General features: G+C 34.6%; 2 protein-coding genes and 1 pseudogene across 3 annotated transcripts; all 3 read left to right on the top strand.

Moving 5' to 3' along the window:
* The first annotated feature begins 5,344 nt into the window (after nt 1–5,344).
* LOC143534563 (serine/threonine-protein kinase STY13-like) lies at nt 5,345–8,721 on the top strand. Its single transcript, XM_077029025.1, has 6 exons — nt 5,345–5,714; nt 5,792–5,924; nt 5,984–6,179; nt 6,251–6,375; nt 7,060–7,218; nt 8,326–8,721. The coding sequence occupies exons 1-6, from the start codon at nt 5,587–5,589 to the stop codon at nt 8,629–8,631; spliced, it is 1,047 nt and encodes a 348-aa protein (XP_076885140.1). The 5' UTR covers nt 5,345–5,586; the 3' UTR covers nt 8,632–8,721.
* A 3,804-nt stretch (nt 8,722–12,525) lies between these two features.
* Nucleotides 12,526–16,808, top strand: LOC143534556 (NAC domain-containing protein 73-like). Its single transcript, XM_077029018.1, has 6 exons — nt 12,526–12,533; nt 13,517–13,655; nt 14,554–14,728; nt 15,482–15,972; nt 16,093–16,260; nt 16,755–16,808. The coding sequence occupies exons 1-6, from the start codon at nt 12,526–12,528 to the stop codon at nt 16,806–16,808; spliced, it is 1,035 nt and encodes a 344-aa protein (XP_076885133.1).
* A 1,126-nt stretch (nt 16,809–17,934) lies between these two features.
* LOC143534548 (CRM-domain containing factor CFM9, mitochondrial-like) lies at nt 17,935–21,234 on the top strand (annotated as a pseudogene). Its single transcript, XR_013135568.1, has 4 exons — nt 17,935–18,011; nt 18,098–18,398; nt 19,261–19,662; nt 20,460–21,234. The product of XR_013135568.1 is annotated as a CRM-domain containing factor CFM9, mitochondrial-like (transcript).
* Nucleotides 21,235–23,743: the final 2,509 nt, after the last annotated feature.

Below are 23,743 nucleotides of genomic sequence, written 5' to 3'. Positions count from 1 at the left end.
CGAAAGATAATTAAATCTTAGGATTTACGAACCACCATCACGTTCTGACCATTAAGCGAGCACATCGGGCGTCAGGCGTGGCCGCGAGGACGACGATAGACCGGGATTCAGATGTAGGTTTGATAGCACGACGACAACGATGCCATTCATGACACTGCCATTAAGATAGATTTTTATTATTATTTGTACACACTCGTATGTATATATCGTTTATTTACATTGTTTCGTTATAATTTTTGTAATTGTTGATAAAGAAAATAAAACAAAATCTATTTTTAATAAAACAACAAAAAGAAAAACAATAAATAAAATAAATAAAATTAAATTAAAAGTAAAATAAATTTAACACAAAAAGACAAAAAAAAACCTTTTTAGAAAATATTCTTATATGCCGCGGATAGAACTATAAGCGACGGTTTGAGTGGTGTGGGATATGGTTAGCAAGACCCGTGTTGTTATTAGTTGAACAAAATCCTATAACCCTTTATTTATATTTCTTCATGTACTTTTCAATGCGGCGTAGTGATAGGAATCTTGGGTTATTCAATAAAGACCCAAATTCAATCATCTCTTACAACACTTTTGGGCGACATGAGTGGCTCAATGAAGAAATACTTGGATCTTTGTGTTCTCGAGTTCAATCCTGAGGGCATCCGGGTTTTACCATTTGTGGGCCTTCGAGCGGTGAGTTTTTTTTCCGAAATTGAAGATAATTTGAAGGTGCTTAAGAGCTCCGTACGGCAGGGTTAAGCCAGCTGGCGGTGGCCTTTTGCTATTAGGATAGTCATTCAATGTTTATTAGCGTTCAAAAAAAAATAGAAATCAATTTCAACCCTTAATTTCTTCATCTATTATAATTCTCAAGAATCAATTTCATAGAAATCATTATCATATATCAACCCTTAATTTATCATATAATCAACCCGTAATCCTTGTTTAGATGGTTTATCATTTTACCTTGTAGAGATAAAAACACGCATGCTTTTAATACGTACATGTTCCTAATCAAGAATGAGATCGGTACCGACATCGAATATACAGATACCGAATTTAAACAAGATCAGGTGTCACATATTATACTGAATGTATTGGCTTGGTACCAATACGATACCAGTATTCCAGAACAATACCTAATTTGGGTTTTTATCAAATTAATTTGTAAGCTTGGTTAATCGAGAAACAAAAATCGTATCAAATTTATTCGTAATCAAGAAACCATTATACCAAAACTTACAAAATGCCCCAAAAAACCGTCCCAATTTTTATAGAAAAATAAGAAAGAAATATACAGTTACCGGTACCTTATATTTAAAAAAAACTCTACATATATTAATCGATATTTAAAAATGAAATACCGACAATATACCATATACCGTACCCAAATACTGAATTGAATAGTCAGAAAACCGGGAGACAAACAAGACTTTTGAGATGGAGGACACTAGTTGTCGGCTATAGGATATGTTCCCTAGGTTTTATGCTTTAAAGATCTATATACGAATTAGTGACAGATGGCAAAAATTGGGTGATGTTTGGAACTGGACACTGTTTTTGGGCCATTTAGGTGCTGTTTGTTTTTGCAGACATAAACTGTCTGCAAGCTGATTTCATCTGTTTTCATGTCTGCAACTGAAGATGTGGTCTGAAGATCTGCAAGCTGAAAATATAAGACTGTTTGTTTTTATAAGCTGATACTGTCTGCATAACTGTCAAACTTATCTCACAAGATAGAAGTCATTTATTCAAGTTACATAGAAAATATAATAATAAAATTGTGGCGGCGGACGGTGGGTAGTGGCGATGGATGGTGGTGGTGGACAGTGGGTGGTGGTAATGGACGGTTTTGGTGGGTGGTGGACGGTGGTAGTTGACGGTGATGGCGTCCGACAGTGGGTGGTGGTGGTGATGAACGGTTGTGGTGGGTGGTGGACGGTGGTGATTGGCGGTGGCTGTGATGGATGGTGGTGGTGGTGGTGGTGGTGGCGGACGATGGGTAGTGGTGGTGGATGCTGGTAGTGGCGGCGGACGGTGGGTAGTGGCGGTGGATGGTGGTGGACGGTGGCAGTGGGGGATGGTGGTGGTGGCGTACGGTGGGTGGTGGTGGCGGACGGTGGTGGGAGGAGTGGATGAGAGGGTGGCTTCAAAGGGATAAGAGTATGATTTTTTTGCGAAGATGTTTTAAGCAAGATTTCTTTGCTTTTCTTTTAAGATGAAAGAAGATAACTTAAGATCTGTTTTAAGAAAAAAAACAAACAGTCTTCAAGGGTAATGTCTGCGCGCGTGCAGACATTAGCTCCCTTGAAGATGTTTGAAGAAAAAACAAACACCCCCTTAGAATTGACCAAAGCACGAATTGCGTTAAATTCCCAAAATAACCTAAAATAGGGGAGAGAAAAAAAATAATTAAAAAAGAATCCAAATTCCAAAAATAATCCATAAATTTGTACTGAGCCGACACATTGGTAATATAACCGACATGATTTTCCAACCAATTAAAACTTGACACTTGGAAAGTTTCTGACATTTCCGACGAGATTTTTAAAAATCTTGGGGTTTTCATCCATATTTATAATTTAAAGCATTTTGTAAAAAACAGTCTCTCCAGACGGTTTTTTTATGTTTCCTATATGTTCCGCTCAAATTATTATTATTCCTAACTTTTTCTTCATCTTCATCTTCATCTTCTTCATCTTCATATTCATATTCCATATAACAATAAACCATTGTTCTTTTATAATCAACAAATTAACTCCACCACTCAAGTAAGAACAAGAATTCGGAACCACCACTTTCCACCGGAACAAAAATTAACAAACCCACTGGAACAAGAATTTCGTCACTTGAACCATCACTCGGAACCACCACTTTCCACCGCACATGCATCACCCGTTTATAGCTCCAAACCAACCTAAAAACCCCTACGGTCCGTTATTAGACCTGAAACCTACAATAAAATTTGATAATATTGTAGTTTGTTTCAATGAAAGAAGATGAAGATGAAGATGGAAGATAAAGATGAAGAAGATGAAGATGAAGAAAAAGTTGGGAATTTATAATAATTTAAACGGACCAGGTAAGAAACATAAAAAAACCGTCCGGAGAGACTACTTTTTACAAAAAGATTTAAAGAACATATTTGGACGAAAACCCCAAGATTTTCAAAAATATGGACAGATTTGTCAGATTCTTGCCACGTGTCAGCATTTAATGGTTAATCAATATTGTCGGTTATATTACCAATGTGTCGGCTCAATACAAATTTCATAGGTTATTTTAAGAATTTGGATTCTTTCGGATCATTTTTTTTTCTCTCTCTTATTTTGGGAATTTTCCTTTTTTATTTGGGATAGTTTGTCTAAATATGTGATTTTTGTTCGGTAGTTTTAAATATGTGATTTTTGTTTCTGTGGTTTTATTTTATTTGTAATTAAGCCATACCTCACTAACCTTGCTAAGTATGATTGTTAAACCAATCAACGTGTCACTCACGTGAGGGCAATTTTGTCTTCCCCCTAAATACACCTCAGCCCCTCACATGGGATGGCTTGTAAATTAGGCTTTGGCCTTATTTGGGTGGAAAGAGGACAAAAATGCCCCTCACGTGAGGGATACGTTGATGAGTTTAACGACCAGACTTAACGGAGTTAGTGAGGTCGGATTCAGTTACAAGTGAAATGAAACCACATAGACGAAAATCACATATTTGAATTTATTAGACTAAAATCGTAGATTTGGACAAACCACATAAACAAAAACAGTTACTCTTGTACAAATTTTAATTGTGTGTTCTAGAAAGATTATGAAACCCTCATTTTATTTTATTTATATTTTCTTAACAAAGGACGGACATTCGGGATTACATACCCAATTATCAAGGAAAAAACTCACAAACGAGACTTAAACTCACGACCTCTTATAAAAAAAGTCATAGCACATGAATATATAAAGCCACAAATACATATAAAAGTTTCAAAAAGCTATATAAATAAGTAAATTTTTGTTACTATGTTGTTGCTGTTTATAAATACTTTATAAACGTTTAACCATTCGTTTGTATATAACACGATAGGGTGTAACCCACGGAGACATAAAATATTGAACACAAAGTAAACTTAATTATTTTATTATTATATGACTTTTACATTTGGTATTTGGTTGAAACTAACATTGACCCATATCATACGTGAACTATTATAATAAACTTGACTATTATAGTTATTTTTATATTTATATATGATTGAAACCCAATGTAAATTCAAATATAATTTTGTTTAAAAGCAAAATTTCATATTTATCTCGTACTTATAAGGATTTGAACTAAACTCTCATGTTCATAGGTAAAGACATTATAGTGACCATACCACTAGATCAATAACTCATAATTTTTTTTAATTCCATAAATTCTTTTATATATAACACAAACCGAACTATATAAATTAAACTATAACAGTTGTTTCCCATTTTAATCAATATCTATTTTACACATGAATTTATACAAAAGATTTAACATTATTTTACCATTGTTAATTTACATGTAAACCAATGTTAGTAGGATATAAAGGCTAAATATTTTTTAAGACTTATTTTTCTGATAATTCAACATACATTGCTTAAGATAGAGTAAAGTGTTGATTTCGTCTTTGCGGTTTGTCCAAATACGTAGTTTTAGTCAAATAGTTTTAAACTTGCGATTTTTGTCTATCGTTTCATTTCACTTGCAATTATATCCAATATCATTAACCCTGTTAAGTCTGGTCGTTAAACTCATCAGTGTGCCCCTCACGTAAGGGACAATTTTGTCCTTTTTTTCCTCAAATAAACTGAGTCTTAATTCGCAAGTCCCCTCACGTAAGGTAACTAGTACACATATTTGAATAAATCAAAGGAAATAAAATCGCAGATTTGAACAAGCCACATGAACAAAATCACAGTTCACTCTTTAAGATAATTTCAACAATTTATTACCTCTAAAATAATTGTAAATTTGTAATATTAATTAAATTTATTAAACTTTTATTAACTTTCAAAATTACTTCAAACACACATATTATTTAACATTTTTTTAAATATTATTAAAATACAAAGTACATCAACCTTGTCCTAAAATTCATATAATAAAATAATAATAATAATAATAATAAAACATTTAAATTAAAAAGTAATATTTGAGGATGATAGTCCAACTATAAAATGCTGCATCAACCCTCCATCAAAACCCCATCAAATTCTCCACAATATTAAATCTTTTCAACAACCCATCAATCTTATTACCACCCTTATGTAATAATAATAATAATAATAATAATAATAATAACAACATGTCTTTAAGTTTATATTAATATTGTGGTGTTCATTTCTTGTCTTGATGAACATGGATGTTTTATCCTTTTGTCTCCTTAACATAAGCAATCTAATTGCAGCTTTTTAAAGCTTTTTAATTGCTTGTATATCAAATCTTGATGTATGGGTCTTTATTATTATTAATATTATTGCTCAAGTTAGCTTCTTTAATTATGGGTTTTTGAGTTCAAAATGTGTTGTTTAAGATAGTGCATATAAGGTGTTTGATAAAAGTCCTCAGAGAAAATGGGATCTAGAAATGAGTTTTTTTCAGGTGAGTTTAGTTTAGAAACTAAGTGGTTGATTGATCCTAAGGTTTTATTCGTCGGCCCGAAAATCGGTGAGGGTGCACATGCTAAAGTTTATGAGGGAAAGTAAGTTGATTGTAGTTTTAGGATTGTGCATATAAGGTGTTTGATGAAAGTCCTCAATGATGTTGTTATTGATTTAGGTATAAAAATAAGATTGTTGCGATTAAGCTTGTGAATAAAGGCGATACGGTTGAAGAGAAAGCGAAGATTGAAAGCCGGTTTGCGAGAGAAGTTGCAATGTTGTCTAAAGTGCAGCATAAGAATTTAGTAAAGGTTGTTTTTTTAACATATTTTATCATCAAATTTGAATAATTTTTGAATTTTTTTATCAGTTTATTGGAGCTTGCAAGGACCCTGTGATGGTTATAGTAACCGAGCTTTTAACCGGTGGGACTTTAAGGAAATATTTGGTGAATATGAGACCGAACGGATTGGATACACATGTCGCGATAGGGTTTGCGCTTGATATTGCGCGTGCAATGGAGTGTTTGCACGCGCATGGGATTATCCACCGAGACTTAAAACCGGGTAAATTTACTATTTTTTAAATATGTAATTGATCATTGGAAACTTATGGTTATTTATGTTTATGTTTTCAGAAAACTTGCTGCTTACAGCTGATCATAAATCGGTTAAACTTGCTGATTTCGGTTTGGCGAGAGAAGAATCGTTGACCGAGATGATGACTGCAGAAACCGGAACTTACCGCTGGATGGCTCCCGAGGTAACTAGTAGTAGTACACACGGTTAACATGTCAAAATAAGATTGGGTCAAAACGGGCCGTCGGTTTTGGGCTAAAACCGAAAGGCGAAAACCGAAAAGTCGGTTTTTGAGTTTTTGAAAAGTGTCCGGTTTTGGTTTTCGGATGGTTTTTTATTTTGTTTTACCATTTGAATTTGTTTGGGCTGGAAAATATTGGCCCAAAATAATGAATTTGGGCCTAAATCTTTTTGCTAACTGATAATTAGTTTGTTATTATACATTTGCTAAATATGTGGATAATACTATTTATTATAATTTATAATTTTTAATCTATAATTAAGTAACATTATTTATTCCATTTGAAGCTACATTTTAAAAAAAATCCTATCTTTTTGGTTAAAACAATATGCAAGAATTTAGATACATTTGGGTTGATTGTCAACATGTTTAACTCATTTGATAAAACAATATACCATCATTTTTAGCTACTTTTTTAAAAAAAAATATACATTTGATAAAACAATATACATGTAAAAAAAACCATCTTTTAAAAAAAAATACCTTCTTTTTGGATAAAACAATATACCATCATTTTTAGCTACTTTAAAAATAAAAAAAATTATAACCCAAATCAAACGCATTTTTATGTAAAATAAGTTGAAATTCTGCAATGAATACTAAAAAAAGTAATGGTCTTTTATGCAGCTTTACAGCACAGTTACACTGAGGCAGGGTGAAAAGAAGCATTATAACCACAAAGTAGACGCGTACAGTTTCGCAATCGTATTATGGGAGCTTATACACAACAAGTTACCATTTGAGGGCATGTCAAACCTGCAGGCTGCATATGCAGCTGCTTTCAAGGTATGCGTGGGCTCGAGATTTTTAACGGGTTAAAACAGGCCGGGTCAAACTGGGTCAACTCAATATTGATTATTTACGAAAAAACACGAAGAAATTGTAATCGAAAATTCGAAACCAACTCCAACTAAAACAAGATTTTGTTACTCATTGATAGGTGGAATATAAGCAAGCAAGCCACTCAAATTTCAAATCTTGAAACTCACTCAATCATAATTAATTATTAATTTAGAAGATATTTGTTCAAAAAAGGTTGAATATGGGTTCAGAGAACATTTCAGTTGATTATAATTTATAACTACCTTTCATGATGATGATCATATGTATATGGGCCAATAACATCATTGAATAAGTCAATAATGTGGGTCAACTTTTACTGCTCACATAGGGCCCTCTTGTGCTACAATACAACCAACCTTCTTTTTGAAATAGTTATTTGCATTAAAAATTACGGAAAATCCCCAAATAGCCAATTTTGACCGTCATTTTCCAACTTTTGCCATGATTTTGAAAAAAAAAAACCGCAAAATAGCCACTCTAAAAACGTCGTCCGACGGAATTTTTAATGGATCTGACGGAATTCGTTAAAGAACTCGTTGACCTGTTAAATCATGCCATGTTTCATTGTATTAATGGATCTGACGGAATTCGTTAAAAAAACCATCGGACCCGACAGAATTTTTTATCTCCTACCCCTCAAATTCCGTCGGATCCATTAAATATTTTTTCATGTCCGACGGTTCTTTAACGAATTCCGTCGGATCCGTTAATACGTTAACATGTGGCGAGATTTTATAGGTCAATGTTTTTCCGTGGGCGGTTGATGAAATTCCATTGGATCCGACGGAAAAAAAAGGTTATTTTGGGTATTTTTTTTTCAAAACCTTGGGTAAAGTTGGAAAATGATGGTCAAAATTCGCTATTTTGGGAATTTTCCCTAAAAATTAGCATACTTTACGGAGTTACTCCATTGTTTGTAGTTTTTAGAATTAACATACTTTTGTGCTTTATAAAGTCAAATATTTGTAATGAAATGAAGCAAATTGGAAAGCTTTATGAACTTCATAAATGATATGATCATTATGATTATTATCTTGTTTTGGTTCACAGAATGTGAGACCGAGCGCAGATGACCTTCCGGAAGATTTGGCTCGAATTGTGACCTCTTGTTGGCAAGAGGATCCAAACGAGCGCCCAAATTTCACTCAAATTATACAAATGCTTCTTCATTATCTATCACTTAACGCGTCTTCTCCCACATCCATCCCACCTCGGATTTTTGATCCCCAAAATGCTGTTTTTTTACCACCGTCTCCTGGCACAAGCACGTTGATTGAAGATAGAGACGAAACGCCAAAAATGCCCATGGAAAACCGACCTGGAGGTCCGTTTTCGTGCTTTTCGCGGTGTTGGTGATCACAAAATAAAAGTGGTAAGAAATGGTGGTTTAGATTTTGATGGAGAGAGATGAATTGAGTGTTGTTATTGTTGTTATTCATTTGAGTTTGAATTTGTTTAAAAGTATGTAGCTTGATGTGATGGTGTAGTTGTAAAAAATAATGTGCATCCAAAGGCTCTTTTATTGGCTCCTTTTTATTAATTAAGTTATAATGTATAAATCTTTACTTTTCTTTTTGAAAATCATATATTAAATAGTCCTTTTACCAGTCTTATATATATATTTTTTTTGAAAGTATGATTTCTTCAATTTTTAACGGTCAGATGACTATACATGTTTATGAAAGTGTGGTTTTGATTAGACTCGAACTACAATTTATCACTAGATAGTTCAAAATGAAATGTTACGTTTTTGGCATTTCACAACTTTTTATGTAAATTTTTTTATAGTTTAAAGTTTAAACACGTTTTATGTACATTTATGTTTTAGTTGTAAATTAGTTACTTTAGAGTACTAATATATTATTTTCAGATTAAATGAGTTATGTTTGTATCAAACTACGAATAAGTGTGTCATGTCTGAGTCTAAGTACTTGACATGATTCTCGAGTACTCACTTTACTAGTGAGAGGTATGGGGTTTGTACCTGACTATCACCAATTTATATGGAAGATATGAGGGATGACCCTGGCTTGCCAGGGTTCGAGTCCTGATCTCACCCCGGTTTTACCGGCTCCTCGCTGTCGTGCCATTTGGCGGGCGTGGGGGTCGGGCTTTATCCGGTGAATCCCTCAATATATGGACCGCTAGGGGCTCCGTCTGTCCGGAATAGTCGCCGGCTCGGGTTACCTTTAGCCAATGGGGGCCACGTACGAAGTACCCGGCGTTAGTTAGTTGTTCGTTGAAAAAAAAATTATTTTATGTTAGAATTTGTTTCTAGTCAATTAGTCAAACCCTTGGTCCACTTGGATGGTATATGACACAAGGTTGGACCACGGGCAGTTCTTAATGTCAAATAACTTGTCAGATGACCTTTCTATGATCTCAAGAACAAGGGCATTCAAACGAAAAATCATAAATATCTAAAAACTATTTGAAGAACTATAATGTATGCAATTGGCCTTCTGGCTCAATTGCACGAGATATTAAGATCTCATATAATTATAATTAGGTTCGAAATTTGAGAGTTTCCTCATTCATAATGTTTATAGGTGTGTTAAGTCTAAAACGTTAAAATCAGTATGGAAGATTGACAATCTGTTTTAGAAAGACCCACCCGGGTATCGTGTATTGAAGGTGGTTGCAAAGGCAGCTAAAAAAATTATAATATATACATAGTTGATAACTTGATATACTACTAGTCAAAAAATCACAAACTATTTTAATTTGTATGCAATATTTGAAAAGTTATTACGAATTATAATGTTTTCATAGTTTAATATACTACTTATAAAGTCAATATTGACTTTGGTATGTTTCGTAATAAATAAATAAATAAGTGAATATATTATGGTTTCTATATTCCTATACGTGACAAGCAACAAAGTTGATGATGTTATCAATAATAGAGTTGCAACTTGCAATAGCTTACTACTTAAAATTCATTCGGACAAACATTTAAATTTCGAACTAAGCAAAGCCTAACTCGTTTAAATTTCAAAATAAGCTCGAAACGCGGTAGGCTAACTCATTTGCTCACATGATTAGTTTAAATTTATAATAATTCTATATATATTTTTAGCCTAGTTAGAGCACCCAAAACACAATGGTTGTGGGTGTGGTCCGTCTGATGTGGCAATCCACAAACTTCAACATTTTAATTCCAAGCATTGTGGCTCCAGTTTTTCCTCCAAGTTTGTCCTTCAAGTCTGTGTCTAAGAACCTACAAAGGACTTGGTTTGTGGGTCCCCAACTCACATATATATATATATATTATATGCAAATATAATAATTTTTTAATAGAATTTGTGGAGGTTTGGTGTTGTGAAAGAAAGTGTGGGTTTTTGAAAAAAAGTTTGGAATTTGACGTGGTGCTGATGTGGCGGTTTGTAAATGTTTGTTGTTGTGGATGCTTTTAGTGTTGCTACTTTCTTCTCATTTCTCACTATTTTTATCGCGTCTCATTCACCCCTTTGTTGCTTAACATTGTCACTCATCCACATGCACGGATACACTGTTGTACACATGTAATGTTGAGGCTCCAATTTTCAGCTAGGTGATGTATTTTAAGCCGATGCAAGCTGACTCGCATCAAAGCTAACACTTCCTTCTTTTGCATAACTCTATAGATGGTTAGCACCAAACTCACCTAGTCACCTTCTGTTTTGGATCTCATAAGCAATCCAACCACCATAATTTTAAATAAGTAATAATGTAGAACTAAAGTTGTCAAATGTTATTCTAATATAGTTTGGGTTTGTTTTGTAATTGCCAATTGTAGGAGGGTTCAATCGTAACAGTTTGTAACGAATGTTAAACAGTCATTAGCATCGAGTTTTTATAGCTCCATTGTATTAATACGACACGGTGATTCAAGTTAGCTTGACCTAGCTAGGCTCATGTGAGCTAAAATATCTTATCTTTTATGGATTGGTCATTAAAAGACGAAATTTTTATAAACTCTATACTTTTTTTCACTGAAAATACTTTTATAATTATGAATTTTTCATCAAACTCTTACTTAGTGAAAAAGCCAATGCCAAAAAAATAGTATTTTAAGATGTTTCACCTTACTCAGTTTAAAATGAAATTTATAGGTAAAAATATGCACGTCGTAACGATATTTCAAAATTTTATAAAATATTATGTATCAATTATAATCTAACTATAATCTAACTAATCTATTAAAGCATAACATGTTTTACACATGGCCTTCAAATATGACATTCACATGAGACGCCAACTAATCAATTTTTATTTATACATATTTCACCTAATTAACTAGTATTTTATTTACCATTTCTTCAATTTAACAAATTTTTATGTTAAATGATATAACAATTAATGCATTTATTACTATGTAAATTTATTAATTAGTTCAATCAAACTAATTATGACTATGTATGACATATGTTTTATTACTATTTAATTACTTTAAATATACTCTTCGTTTGAAATAATGTAAATTTAGTCGTTTTCGGTCGAAATTTGAGCCCGACCCCTATTGTTTGTGAAATTTTGTATACATTTTGAGTCCCCCCCTCCCAGTGTGTTAGTCCAAGCTTCGTCACTGCCCATGCTGGCTTCAAAGTTTGGTTTGGACGTTCCTCTGGGAAACCACACCACCGACTTGCAGTCGTTGTACCACCATAATAATAAAACTCTCTAGCATAACATACAGTGAGACGAAAACCCGAGTGAGCTTGGTCTTCGAACTGACAACCTTACATAAGAATTAACTTAAGTCATTCATTTTCATAATCCACCCCGCGCCTTATAACATTAGTATGACAAAATCTCTATACTTTTGTTCCATAAAGAATATCACAAAAGAAATACTAAAAAAAATATGAGTGCTAAAATATCATTTATATAAAGATGAGGGGTTAATTTTGACAAATGTTTTATTTTGCGATGTAAGTTACTTGGGGCGCAAGCCTTACACAGGCTCCGTATTTCCAGTTTATTAATATTAGCTAGCTTTGGATCTAGGCTCGGATCACATCGTACAACATTAGACAGACATCGATCTCCGCAACAGTTACCGAACCTGAGGCTCGGTTAACGTTGTTATAAAACGCGTATTCATAATATATGTTTTTTTCTTTATCTAGTATCAGGTTTCACACACACTAACACTACTCTCTCACTGGTTTACTTATAACTTAACCAGGTGGATAAGTTAACATGGTTTAAGCTATATGATCCATCGCTTGTTCAATGAATTATTAATCTTCATTTCATCTTCCATTAATGGCAAAGTTAGTGCTTGTTATCATATATACACTCTTTTTTGTTTAATTATTCTTTACATATATGGGTGCAAAAATCGCGCCAAGGCATAGAGTAATCCATGGGTACTCCCACCTAGGCCGAGTACTCGGCGAGTAATCCCGAGTGTTTGTAACTGCTTACTCGACCGTCTCGGTTTCGCCTAGAGACTTCTGCAAGCATTTTATCCGCGAGGTTTTGAGGGTGGGCAATGGGGGACATGCATTTTCCAGGGCACACATTTTTTTTAAAATACGCTGATATTTACATATATATAAATTTTTAGAATACTTGAAAAGCTCATTATAATACCATGATTTTTTTATTGTTTATATATGGGTGCAAAAATCGCGCTAAGGCGACGACTAATGAGTAATCCCTGAGTACTCCCCGCCGCCTAGGCCGAGTACTGTATAGTGACTTTTGCAACCATTTTATTAGGGGAGGCTTTGAGGGTAGGAAATGTGACACTTGGCCGGGGCATGTTTTTTTTTCTAGGGCACACAATTTAAAAAACATCCTGATATTACATATATATTTTTTAGAATACTCGAGAAACTCGTTATAAAACCATGCTTTTGATCGTTGTTATGTTTATTGCTATAATTGTAACTGTCGTTTAAAAATAATTAGCTTACATTATTCAGTTCATTAAGCTGTTTATTAAGGCTTAAGGACATATATATGCACGTGAATTCTCAGAGACGCCACTGCATTTTATCATGTTTTTATAACTTTATGTTGATGATATATATGATATTTATGTGTACTTGATTTGTGTTAAACAAGAAAGTAGTTATAAGTTATAACTAGTGATTTCAGTTGAAAGGATCTACTATAGCTAAATGTTAACCCATTCTTGTTTTTTTAATACAAAATTAGAAATATTTGTAGTTGTGTTATATATGTCATATTTCTTCAATGATAGTCAATAATTTTATTATTAACTCTTGACACCTAAATGTTATTGCAGGTTTTGGGTAGTTGATGGTAGAACATTGGCGAAGAGAATAAAGACATGTGGTCTTCCTTATGTACATGAAGACATTAAGGACAATGGAGCAAATTACTGGGAATGCCCACAATGCAATTACAGAATAGATATATGTAATGTAAGATGTCAAATTTAAGTTCATTATTGGTGTTAATTAAAGGAATTAGTTTAAAAAGCTTGCTTGAGGTGCGCGCATATTATGTATATATGTGTAAACCCTTGGGTGTGCAAAAGTGAAATTGCACTAATTTTGACGTTATTTTACTAATCTCGTGAAAATAACGCTAAAAGTGGCGGAAGGTTAATCAGGCATCATGTGGTGGCGCTGATAGCCGAAAGACGAGGGTACATGCACCAATCAGCCGGTATCCCGATGATTGAGTGCTATGTGCTTTATGTCCAAGGCTTGATGCAAAACTACTATCGAGCCGGGGGTCTCACCGGAAGCAGCCTCTCTATCCCTATGGGGTAGAGGTAAGGCTGTCTACATCTTACTCTCCTCAGACCCTACCATAGCTTTGCTATTGGTGGGATATACTGAGTACGATGATAATGATGATGAGTTTAAAAAGCTTGCGGCTTTTAATTACGGCTTTTCAAAAAACTCGCTTGAAATTGACTATTTCGGTAAACAAGCCGAGCTGAGCCTGAGCCAATAGCTCGCTCGTTTGCCAGCTCATTTGGTTTGTTTAAATTAAAACTAAGTTTTAACCCAAATTTTAATATTTGTAAATTTGTAATTTATGTAGTTTCTAGATTACATAATGCAATTTTTTTTGTATATAACAAAATGTGGAAAAAATATATTATTATAGAATTTAAAAACACATAAGCTGGATCGAGCTTTATACAAGCTAAACTCGAGCTCAACATTTATGTTCATTAAGTTAAACAAGCGAGGCTGAGCTGGCTCATTTAACTTCGAGCATCACGAGGCCGAGCCCTACTTTAGACTTGTAAATATAATACTTATTTAAGTATGTAACACTAAGAATTTATATTTATGTTTGACGGAGTGGCCTGGACTCCCCAGTGGAGTGAAATTTGATCCAAGTGATATTGAGCTGTTGGATTACTTAGCAGCAAAATGTGGAGTCGGGAACGAAAGGCCACATGAGCATATCGACGTTTTCATCCCTACAATCGACGCTGAGCAAGGAATATGTTACAAGCATCCTGAACATCTTCCTGGTTAGTAGTTTATGTTCATGTCACATCTTTACCATTTATAACTTATATAGCATTACATTTGTTTAAAATAACCTTTTTGTTAAGATATATTGGTTTTTATTAATCTTAACTATTGTCTTGTGGACACTGCCGGTCCCAACTAACGAATTGGCCACTGACGGTCCCAACTTTTAACGCATTTGTTCCTAGTGGCCCGCAACTAACAGAATCCTAACGCCGTTAGTTTCAGGTCGCTGGAAAAACGTTTTTGCTCGGAAAAGTTAATTCTTTTGTCGGAAAAATCAACATTTTCGTCCCAAACATCTTGGTAACTTTGTATCGGACCGTTAGGAACCTTTTTCTAGTAAAAGTCCCAATTATTGAGGTCGTCGGAACCCAAGAACCATCGTTGGAATCGGTTGATGGTGCTCAAGTGGTGGTGGTTGGTTGGCGGGTGAGTCAATTGGTGGTGGCGGCGGTGTTCAAGTGGTGTTTTACGGCAAAAAAATTGTCTTTTTGGGCCAAAAACGTTTTTTCCGGCGACCTGAAACTAACGACGTTAGGATTCTGTTAGTCGCAGACCGTTATGAACAAATACGTTAAAAGTTGGGACCGTCAGTAGCCAATTTGTTATTTGGGACCAGCAATGACCACAAGACAATAGTTAGGATTAATAAAAACCAATATACCTTTTGTTAAAAAGGTTAACTTGTCATCCAAAACATATCAAATAAGTAATCGTTGACAAGTATATTCGATCTTGTGATTTTGCAGGCGCGAGAAAAGATGGAATCACATTTCATTTATTCTATCGTACCACAAATGCGTACGCGAAAGGCCATCAAAAGCGTAGGAAAATCTGTGACATATCTAGCTTAGAAAACAATGTTCGTTGGCATAAGACCGGTAAGACTAAGGCTATATTCAAGAATGGAGTTCAAGTTGGATGCAAAAAGATACTGGTTCTTTATGGGACTGTTGTTGGCGGATCGAAACCGTGTAAAACGAACTGGATTATGCATCAATATCATCTAGGAACCAATGAAGATGAAAAGGATGATGAATATGTGGTTGCTAAGGTATATTATCAGGTACAAAAGGAGACTCATGAGAATATTAATGTTCGTGTTGTAGACGATCAAGATTTGGATCCTAGAACTCCAATGATCAACGCTTGTGATCCGCTTGGGCCGGAAAAGACTCCTTTATATGAAGATGTTGCATGTGATAATGTTGTCGATAATGTTGTTGAGTCACCAGCACAGGTTGGTAACCGGATATTTTTACAGTTAATCCACTTGTCCAGCAAAAGCTGTAGCTGTAATTTACCTGGTCCTGTTGTTATATGGTACTGACTATATTTCTTTTGCATATGAAAACTTAAGGATGAACTAAACATACCGGCTGGCGGGGATGATTCTAAATCGTTCTCTAGGGAAGACAATGTGGATGATCCATCCGGTTCGAAATTGTGTACCAACAATGTTGCAGGAGCCGCTACAGACTATCTTGAGAATTTGGACTTGGGTAGTCCGTCTTATGTCAACCTTGCGGTACGTTTAGCCTTTCACTAATATTCTATCTTATTTTCGTAAAATAAGATCTGTGTGAACTCTCGGGTAGGCAAAAGTGAAATTGCGCTAATTTTGACGTTATTTTACTAATCTTGTGAAAATAACGTTAAAAGTGGCGGAAGGTTAATCAGGCATCATGTGGTGGCGTTGATAGCCGAAAGACAAGGGTACATGCGCCAATTAGCCGATGTCCCGATGGTTGAGTGTTATGTGTCTTATGTCCAAGGCTTGATTCAAAACTACTATCGAGCCGGGGGTCTCACCGGAAGCAGCCTCTCTATTCCTACGGGGTAGAGGTAAGGTTGTCTACATCTTACCCTCTTCAGACCCTACCATAGTTTTGTTATTGGTGGGATATACTGAGTACGATGATGATGATGATGATGATTTTCGTAAAATAGCGCGGGAAAACTTGAATTATTGTTGATCCTTGAAAGCTAATGCAATTGCTTCATTAATATATGTGAATGCAGGACTTGTATTTTCCATGTGATGAAGATAGCTTCTCAGGGTGGTTAGATTGGTAATTATAAAGATGAAGTTTTTTAACTTTTAACCACAAGTTTTGTTGGATATGAATCATACAAGACAAATAGACTTATTGCCTTGTGACATGTATATATCAACTTCCATAAGATTGGTTCATGGTTTTTGACTTGGCACTGTATCAAGTAGTATGAGTGATATGTTGTATGTTGTTCTATTTGGTATGCTTTTCTACAAACCAAGTGGACTATGGCTATCTTTGTAGACATGTAGTTATTTGTTTTTGTGTTATTTTTTTATTTTCTTTCATTTAAATGTTTATTAGTTATTACATCTCCAAAGTAGTTCATGTTGTAAGTTATTGCCAAAACTATAGAAGCTAAACAAAACCAAGTAATCATTTTAATTCAAATAACTTTATAGAAAAATGGTGTTAAATGGGCATGTTGGCGTATCAAACCCGAAAACAATGTTTGATACATGAACCCAAACATGATATCATGGTTTGATAGCTTACATGAAAAAAAGAGACATTTAACCCGACACTCTTTTATCTTTTACATGTTAACTAGGTAACAAAACCCGTCGCGTTGCAGTGGTGTTTCGACGCGAATTTGGTTGGTATTGCTTAGATTCGTTACGGTAATGAAAATAAACTCAAAAAAGTAAATACTCAATATAGAATTTTCACTTGTATACTTATGGAAAAAGAACACTTTTAAAACGGCGTGTTGCCGGTTGATAAAGCCGCCACGGTGCGGCTGCGAGTCGACGCGAATTTTGTCGGTATTTAGTTACGACACCGAAACTAAACCAAAAAATAGATTCGCCAACGCCCATATATAACAAATTAACATAAAATAAAAGACGCACGTTGTGGTGGCAAACCGACTCGAATTTGATCGGTATCAAGCATCAACGGTTAAAAGAACACAAAATATGATGGCTAACTGACGTAAATTCGGGGTCAGTATCATCGGTCACGTCACTAAATCGTAAACATAAATTAAAGTCTAAAAGAAACTTGAATTTTTTTCTTTTATAAAAATCTCAATACTTAAAACCCTGAATGAAACCCCTGAATACCTTCACCCATAACCGCCGTACACCTTCATCAAATCACAGCTTCATTCATGGAAGCTAAACCTTAACAAACTCAAATTCTCAATGTTTTCAACAACAAAGAACCTTCAAAAGCATTGCTTTCAATCTCTCACATCTCGTTTCATCACCAATTACTCCAAGTACGTATCTTTACACATAACCCATATCCCATATAATTATTTTTTAAAATTGAAATTAAAACTAATCTAATTATGTATCATTTCAGGGATGTGAAGCTGTTACCATACACTACGCCCAATTTCAAACCTGGGTATTCAACCGGGTCCAAATTGGTACCCGGAAACAATAATAATAATAATAATAATAGTTATAGTTCAATTGGGTTGTGGAATTGGGTATATGGTTTTCGGGCGTATTCGACGTCTAGAGGGCGGAGTATGAGGAGTAAAGTGGAGATGAGGATGAAGAAAGAGTCCGGTAAAACGTTACGGGAGATCAGGAGAGCTAAGAAGATTCAGAAGAAGCTGATGACCGATGAAGAACGACTTATTTATAATCTCAAAAGAGTATGATTTCTCTTTATTGTGTTTGTAATTAGGAATTAGGTGCCCTAGATATCTCTAGGAAAATTTCAATATTATTGTGTGCGCGCGGTTATTAGCGTCAACTGAATTAACCAATCGGTTTTCGATTAATCGGGTTGGTTGATAACAAAATCAAACTTGGGCTATAATTCTTGCTTAGAAATGCATAAAATGGATGCATAAATACATGAAATGAAGGTATAACTGTAAATGAACCGAACGAGCGCGAGCAAGGGCGTGTTGGTGTTTGCTCATTTAACTTTAAACGAACAAGAACACGGACACTTAACTGGAAAAATTTATGTGTTCGTGTTTGTTCTTAATAATGAACATGTTTGTGTTCGTTTAGGTTAGTCCGTTTAGGTTTGTTCGTTTAATATCTAAACAAATAGTTCATGAACATAAACAGACATAATTGAACAGAGTTAAATGAACATGTATGAATAAACGTAAAAAAACACAAATGTACATAAATAAACGAACGAACGAAAACATGTTCATGTTCGTTCGTTTAATCAAATGAACACAAAATTTTTGTTCATGTTCGTTCATTTATTAAATGGACGAACATAAATGAACTTCCCGCTTAACGGTTCACGAACAGTGCACTGAACGTTCAGTTCGTGTACATGCCTAGATATAAATACATGAAATGGATGTATAAAAGCTAAAATTATATGTAAATATGAATGGTTCGGTTCGCTTAATCTCGATTAACTGGAACCGAGGGTACAAAAAAAACAATAACCGATTTTTGTTTAATTCGGTTCAGATTTGTCGGTTTTTGGTTTGGTTTCAGTTAACGGTTCAGGGTATTGCTCACCCCTAATTGTGACTGATGCAGGCCAAGAAGAAAGTGGCATTACTTCTTCAAAAGCTGAAGAAATACGAGCTCCCGGAGTTACCACCTCCGAGGCATGATCCCGAGCTACTGACCGCTGAGCAAATACAGGCGTTAAGGAAGATCGGTTTCAGAAATCGGAATTATGTGCCGGTTGGTGTTCGTGGAGTGTTTGGAGGCATGGTTCAAAACATGCACATGCATTGGAAGTTTCATGAAACCGTGCAGGTTTGCTGTGATAATTTCCCGAAAGAAAAGATTAAGGAAATGGCGACCATGCTTGCGAGATTAAGCGGGGGCATTGTGGTCAATATACATAATGTCAAAACAATTATCATGTTTCGTGGTAGAAATTATAGACAGCCGAAGAATTTGATACCGATCAATACTCTTACCAAACGAAAGGTTTGATTTTTTTCTTATTTCATCACTGTTTTTTTGAACTTATAATAATAATAGTAATAGTAATAGTAATAGTAATAGTAATAGTAGTAGTAATAGTAGTAGTAATAGTAGTAGTAATAATAATAATAATAATAATAATAATAATAATAATAATAATAATAAAGTTAAAATACAAAGGGAGACAAAAATGAGAAGTGTGAGAAGGAGTTGTGACCACACAAAAAACCCCTTAAAAATAAATTCAAAAAAAAAAAAAGAAATCATAACTCAAAATATAAATAAAAAACGAAAAAAATTAAAAAGCTAAAATGTTTCCGACATCATTCCTGTTAAAAAAAATAAAAAAAATTGACGAAAGGACATAGTGGCGATATCAAAGACACAATGACGAAAATGAACAAAAGACACAATTATAGCTAAAAAAAGACACTAGATCACAAAATATAACACAATGCCGAACAAAATATAGCATAATGTTAAATAATATAACACAATATAAAGTAAAAAAGACACAATGTTAAGGAAAAAAGACACAATCAATGACAAAAATAAACAAAAAGACACGACTTTTTTCACTTACCATTGTGTTTTTTATTATGAGAACGAGAAAGACAGTGGAAACATTTTTGTGTTTTTACTTTTTTCGTTTTTTTATTATATTTTGAGTTATGATTTTTTTATTTTTTTATAGTTTTTTAGGTGTTTTTTTGTGTGGCTACAAATCCTTCTCATACTTCTCATTTTTGTTCCCCTTTGTAAATAACTTGACCCATAATAACAATATTAATAATATGCAGGCGTTATTTAAAGCTAGATTTGAACAAGCGCTCGATTCACAGAAAACATAAAGAAAATAGAGCAGCAACTTAGGAGAATGAGTATAAACCCCGATGATCCGGTTGCAATGGCGAGTATACAACGAGTGGCGTCCACTTTCTTTAATGCGATAGACAAGAAAGAAGGAAGCCTGTATGTGTTTCACGGTGAAAACCCTGGTGGGCCCGGTGGTGTGACGGTTAAATACGAAGACGAGGAAGCAAGTGAAGACAGTGATCAAGAAGAGCTTGATAAGTTTATAGCGGAGATAGAAGACGCAGCCGATAAAGAATGGGAAATTGAAGAAGCTGCAGAGAAAGAAGAAGCTACCAGAATTCGGTATTTGTATAAAGAAGATTACGATTGTAGGTATACGAAACCGGGAATGGGTAGGATGGCCCCACAGAGGAGTAACGATGACGTGGATGATGGTGACGAGGCTGACTCGGATGATGGTCAGGTTTATGATGTTCCGAAAGTTGAAAGATGGAAGAGGGGTAAAAATGGAAAAGGTGATACTGGTGGGAGGTTTAACAGACGAGATGTAGAAGAGTCTGAGTCGGAAGAGTTGTTGGATGATTTGGAGAATGTTATGTTTGAATCTGATGAAGAAAATGAACCGAGATCGTCTTTTAACGCTGCAAATTATGACAATGAAGTGAAAACAACAAAAAATGCCGATGAAGATTGGGAAAGCGATTAGTGTGGAGGTAGCATTTAATTAACAAAAGTTGGTTATTAGTAGGGGTGGCAAATATGACCCATTAAAATGTATATAATAAGTCAGAATGGGTCAAACTAAAAAAATAAAATGATTGAAACGGGTCAAAAGGGGTTGAAATTTCTCAAGTTTGTTTTTTTTTTTGGAACGAGAAAAATGGAAGAAACTTTTTAGTACTTTTACTTTTTTAGTTTTTGATTTATATTTCGAGTTATGATTTTTATGACTTTTTAATTATTTTTTTTTGAATTTTTTAGTGAGGGATTTTTAAAAAAGTAAAAGAGTTCAAAAGTTTCCTCCGTTTATCTTGTTCCAATAAAAAAATAAAAAAAACTCGAGAAATTTCAACCCGTTTTGACCCGTTTCAGTCATTTTCTTTTTTTAGTCTAACCCATTCTGACCCATTATATATATTTTAATACAACTCATTCAACTCTATGGGTCACATTTTTTGTGTTGATGCAGGATAAATTGTTTGTTCATTTTGATGCGGTACAACTGAAATAATCTGACGATGTAACGAAGAAATCGTGGTGCAATATGATTGAGATCTTGAACTGCGATGAAGGCAACGTTCCGAGTAAAATATGCAGGATGGAGCATTTGAGATGGTTGCTGCATTTATTGAGTGAATCTAAAATTTGAATTTGTATTGGTTTAGTACCATGAACTGTGTAGGGAGTTCTCATGCATGTCTTACAATATTTTTTTATAAAAATTAAACTGGTTAAATTAAATATGATGTCTTACTGTTTTATGCATTAATCTGGTGGTACTATGAGTTTGTACAAAAGGAGTGCATTTATTTGAGCATGAGTTAGTGTTATCCAATTTATATGGTAACCATCCATGTATGTTTTTTGTTTGGAAAATTGGTTTTTATTGGTCCATACTATTTTATTATTGTCGGCGCTGGTCCCAACTATCATTTTGGCTGGCAACGGTCCCAACTTTCACATACGTTGATTCCACCAGCCCGCGACTAACGGAGTACTAACTCCGTTAGGTAATTGCTGATGTGTCCGTCCTAGTTGTCAAAATCATGACATGGGCATCCTACGTGGACCGGCTGTGTATTATTACTAACATTTTATACTTAAACATTTTACAAACATAAATTCCCAATTATACACCACCCTAAATCCCCAAATTCTCTCAACTCAAGAACCCTAATTGCACCTTCAAGTCGATTGAAAGACGAACAAGCAACAAGCCCTAATATTTAACAATGGATAATCAAATACGGGTTTCTTTCCACACTAATGGAGCCTTTGATGTTTGGTAAGTTGCTGGAACTAGTCATCGACACGATTCAACAAATCGCCGAATTCGAACCACCACTCACAGGCTTCAAAAGAACCCTGAAGTCGATCGAACCATCATTCGTTGATATTGACAAACTCTCGAATCGTCCTGTTGAAGAGAGGACAATGCTCCGCGGCTTGTTAGACGATGGGATGAAGCTCGTTGAAGAGTACTCTAGCATTGATTCAATTAGGGTTTGGCGATGGGACACTTCTTTGCGGCTTTTAGTGTGATTAAGGCTTGAGATTGAAATTGATTCAATTAGGGTTTGACTATAATTTAGGGATTTTGAAGTAATCGAACGTTGGGATAGATTTGGGGATTAAGTATAATACACAGTCGGTCCACGTAGGATGCCCATGTCAGCTGATTTTGACAACTAGGACGGACACATCAACAATTACCTAACGGAGTTAGTACTTCGTTAGTCGCGGACTGGTGGAATCAACGTATGTGAAAGTTGGGACCGTTGCCAGCCAAAATGATAGTTGGGACCAGTGCCGGCAAAAATAAAATAGTTTGGACCAATAAAAACCAATTTTCCTTTTTGTTTTACTGATTTGTGATGAAAATAGAAGTGTCATATCATTTGCTAATAGGATTTTATTATTTTGGTGAGTTTAGAGATATACATACATATATATATTTGGTCTTGTGGTAATTGTAACATGGCTTTTCAATTATTTTCTTCATATGACCAGCCAAGGTATGCTTATATAGGTTGTTAATAAGCTCATATTAACACTAACACTAGTTAATATCTAAATTTCTTTTTCGAAATACATATGAGGAAGGATTTTATGATTGAATGAATTTGAAGGTTGAATAGGTTACATCCCAAAGGTATGAACCAATGATACAAAATCCATAAAAGTGCAGGGCTCAAGGTCGAACGAAGCTAGTTACGTGCAAGGCATGACCGATGAACTATTTAGATTTCAACGGAATGGGACTTACATAATAACGGCAAGTGTAAGTAAATATTCTTCAAGTGATATACTTTATAACGGACCATGATAGCGACTAGTCTGGAAGGAGACCACAGATGGTCCAACCCAACATCATAAAGGGTATAAACACCCTTGCATGGCAAAATGAGGTAAGTGTAATGTCATTATTGTTCACTTATGTCATTTGAAATGATGGAAGTGAATAGTGTGGTCAGCAATGTCTTAGAAATATATACTATTCACTTCAGCCATTTCAAATGGTGGATGTAGGACAAATGTAGAGGGGCAG

Source organism: Bidens hawaiensis, unplaced genomic scaffold (genome assembly GCF_021521415.1).
Source record: "Bidens hawaiensis isolate Kalapana, Puna unplaced genomic scaffold, B.hawaiensis_p1.1 tig00010199_1, whole genome shotgun sequence".
NCBI lineage: Eukaryota > Viridiplantae > Streptophyta > Magnoliopsida > Asterales > Asteraceae > Bidens > Bidens hawaiensis.
This window is presented reverse-complemented; position numbering and strand designations above follow the sequence as displayed.

Coding starts and splice junctions, on each gene's coding strand:
- LOC143534556 (XM_077029018.1), top strand. Junction 15,973..16,092: donor TTGTTGAGTCACCAGCACAG/GTTGGTAACCGG, acceptor TGAAAACTTAAG/GATGAACTAAACATACCGGC. Junction 16,261..16,754: donor CGTCTTATGTCAACCTTGCG/GTACGTTTAGCC, acceptor ATGTGAATGCAG/GACTTGTATTTTCCATGTGA.
- LOC143534563 (XM_077029025.1), top strand. CDS start 5,587: ATGGGATCTAGAAATGAGTTTTTTTCAGGTGAGTTTAGTTTAGAAACT. Junction 5,715..5,791: donor GCTAAAGTTTATGAGGGAAA/GTAAGTTGATTG, acceptor TTATTGATTTAG/GTATAAAAATAAGATTGTTG. Junction 7,219..8,325: donor CATATGCAGCTGCTTTCAAG/GTATGCGTGGGC, acceptor TTTGGTTCACAG/AATGTGAGACCGAGCGCAGA.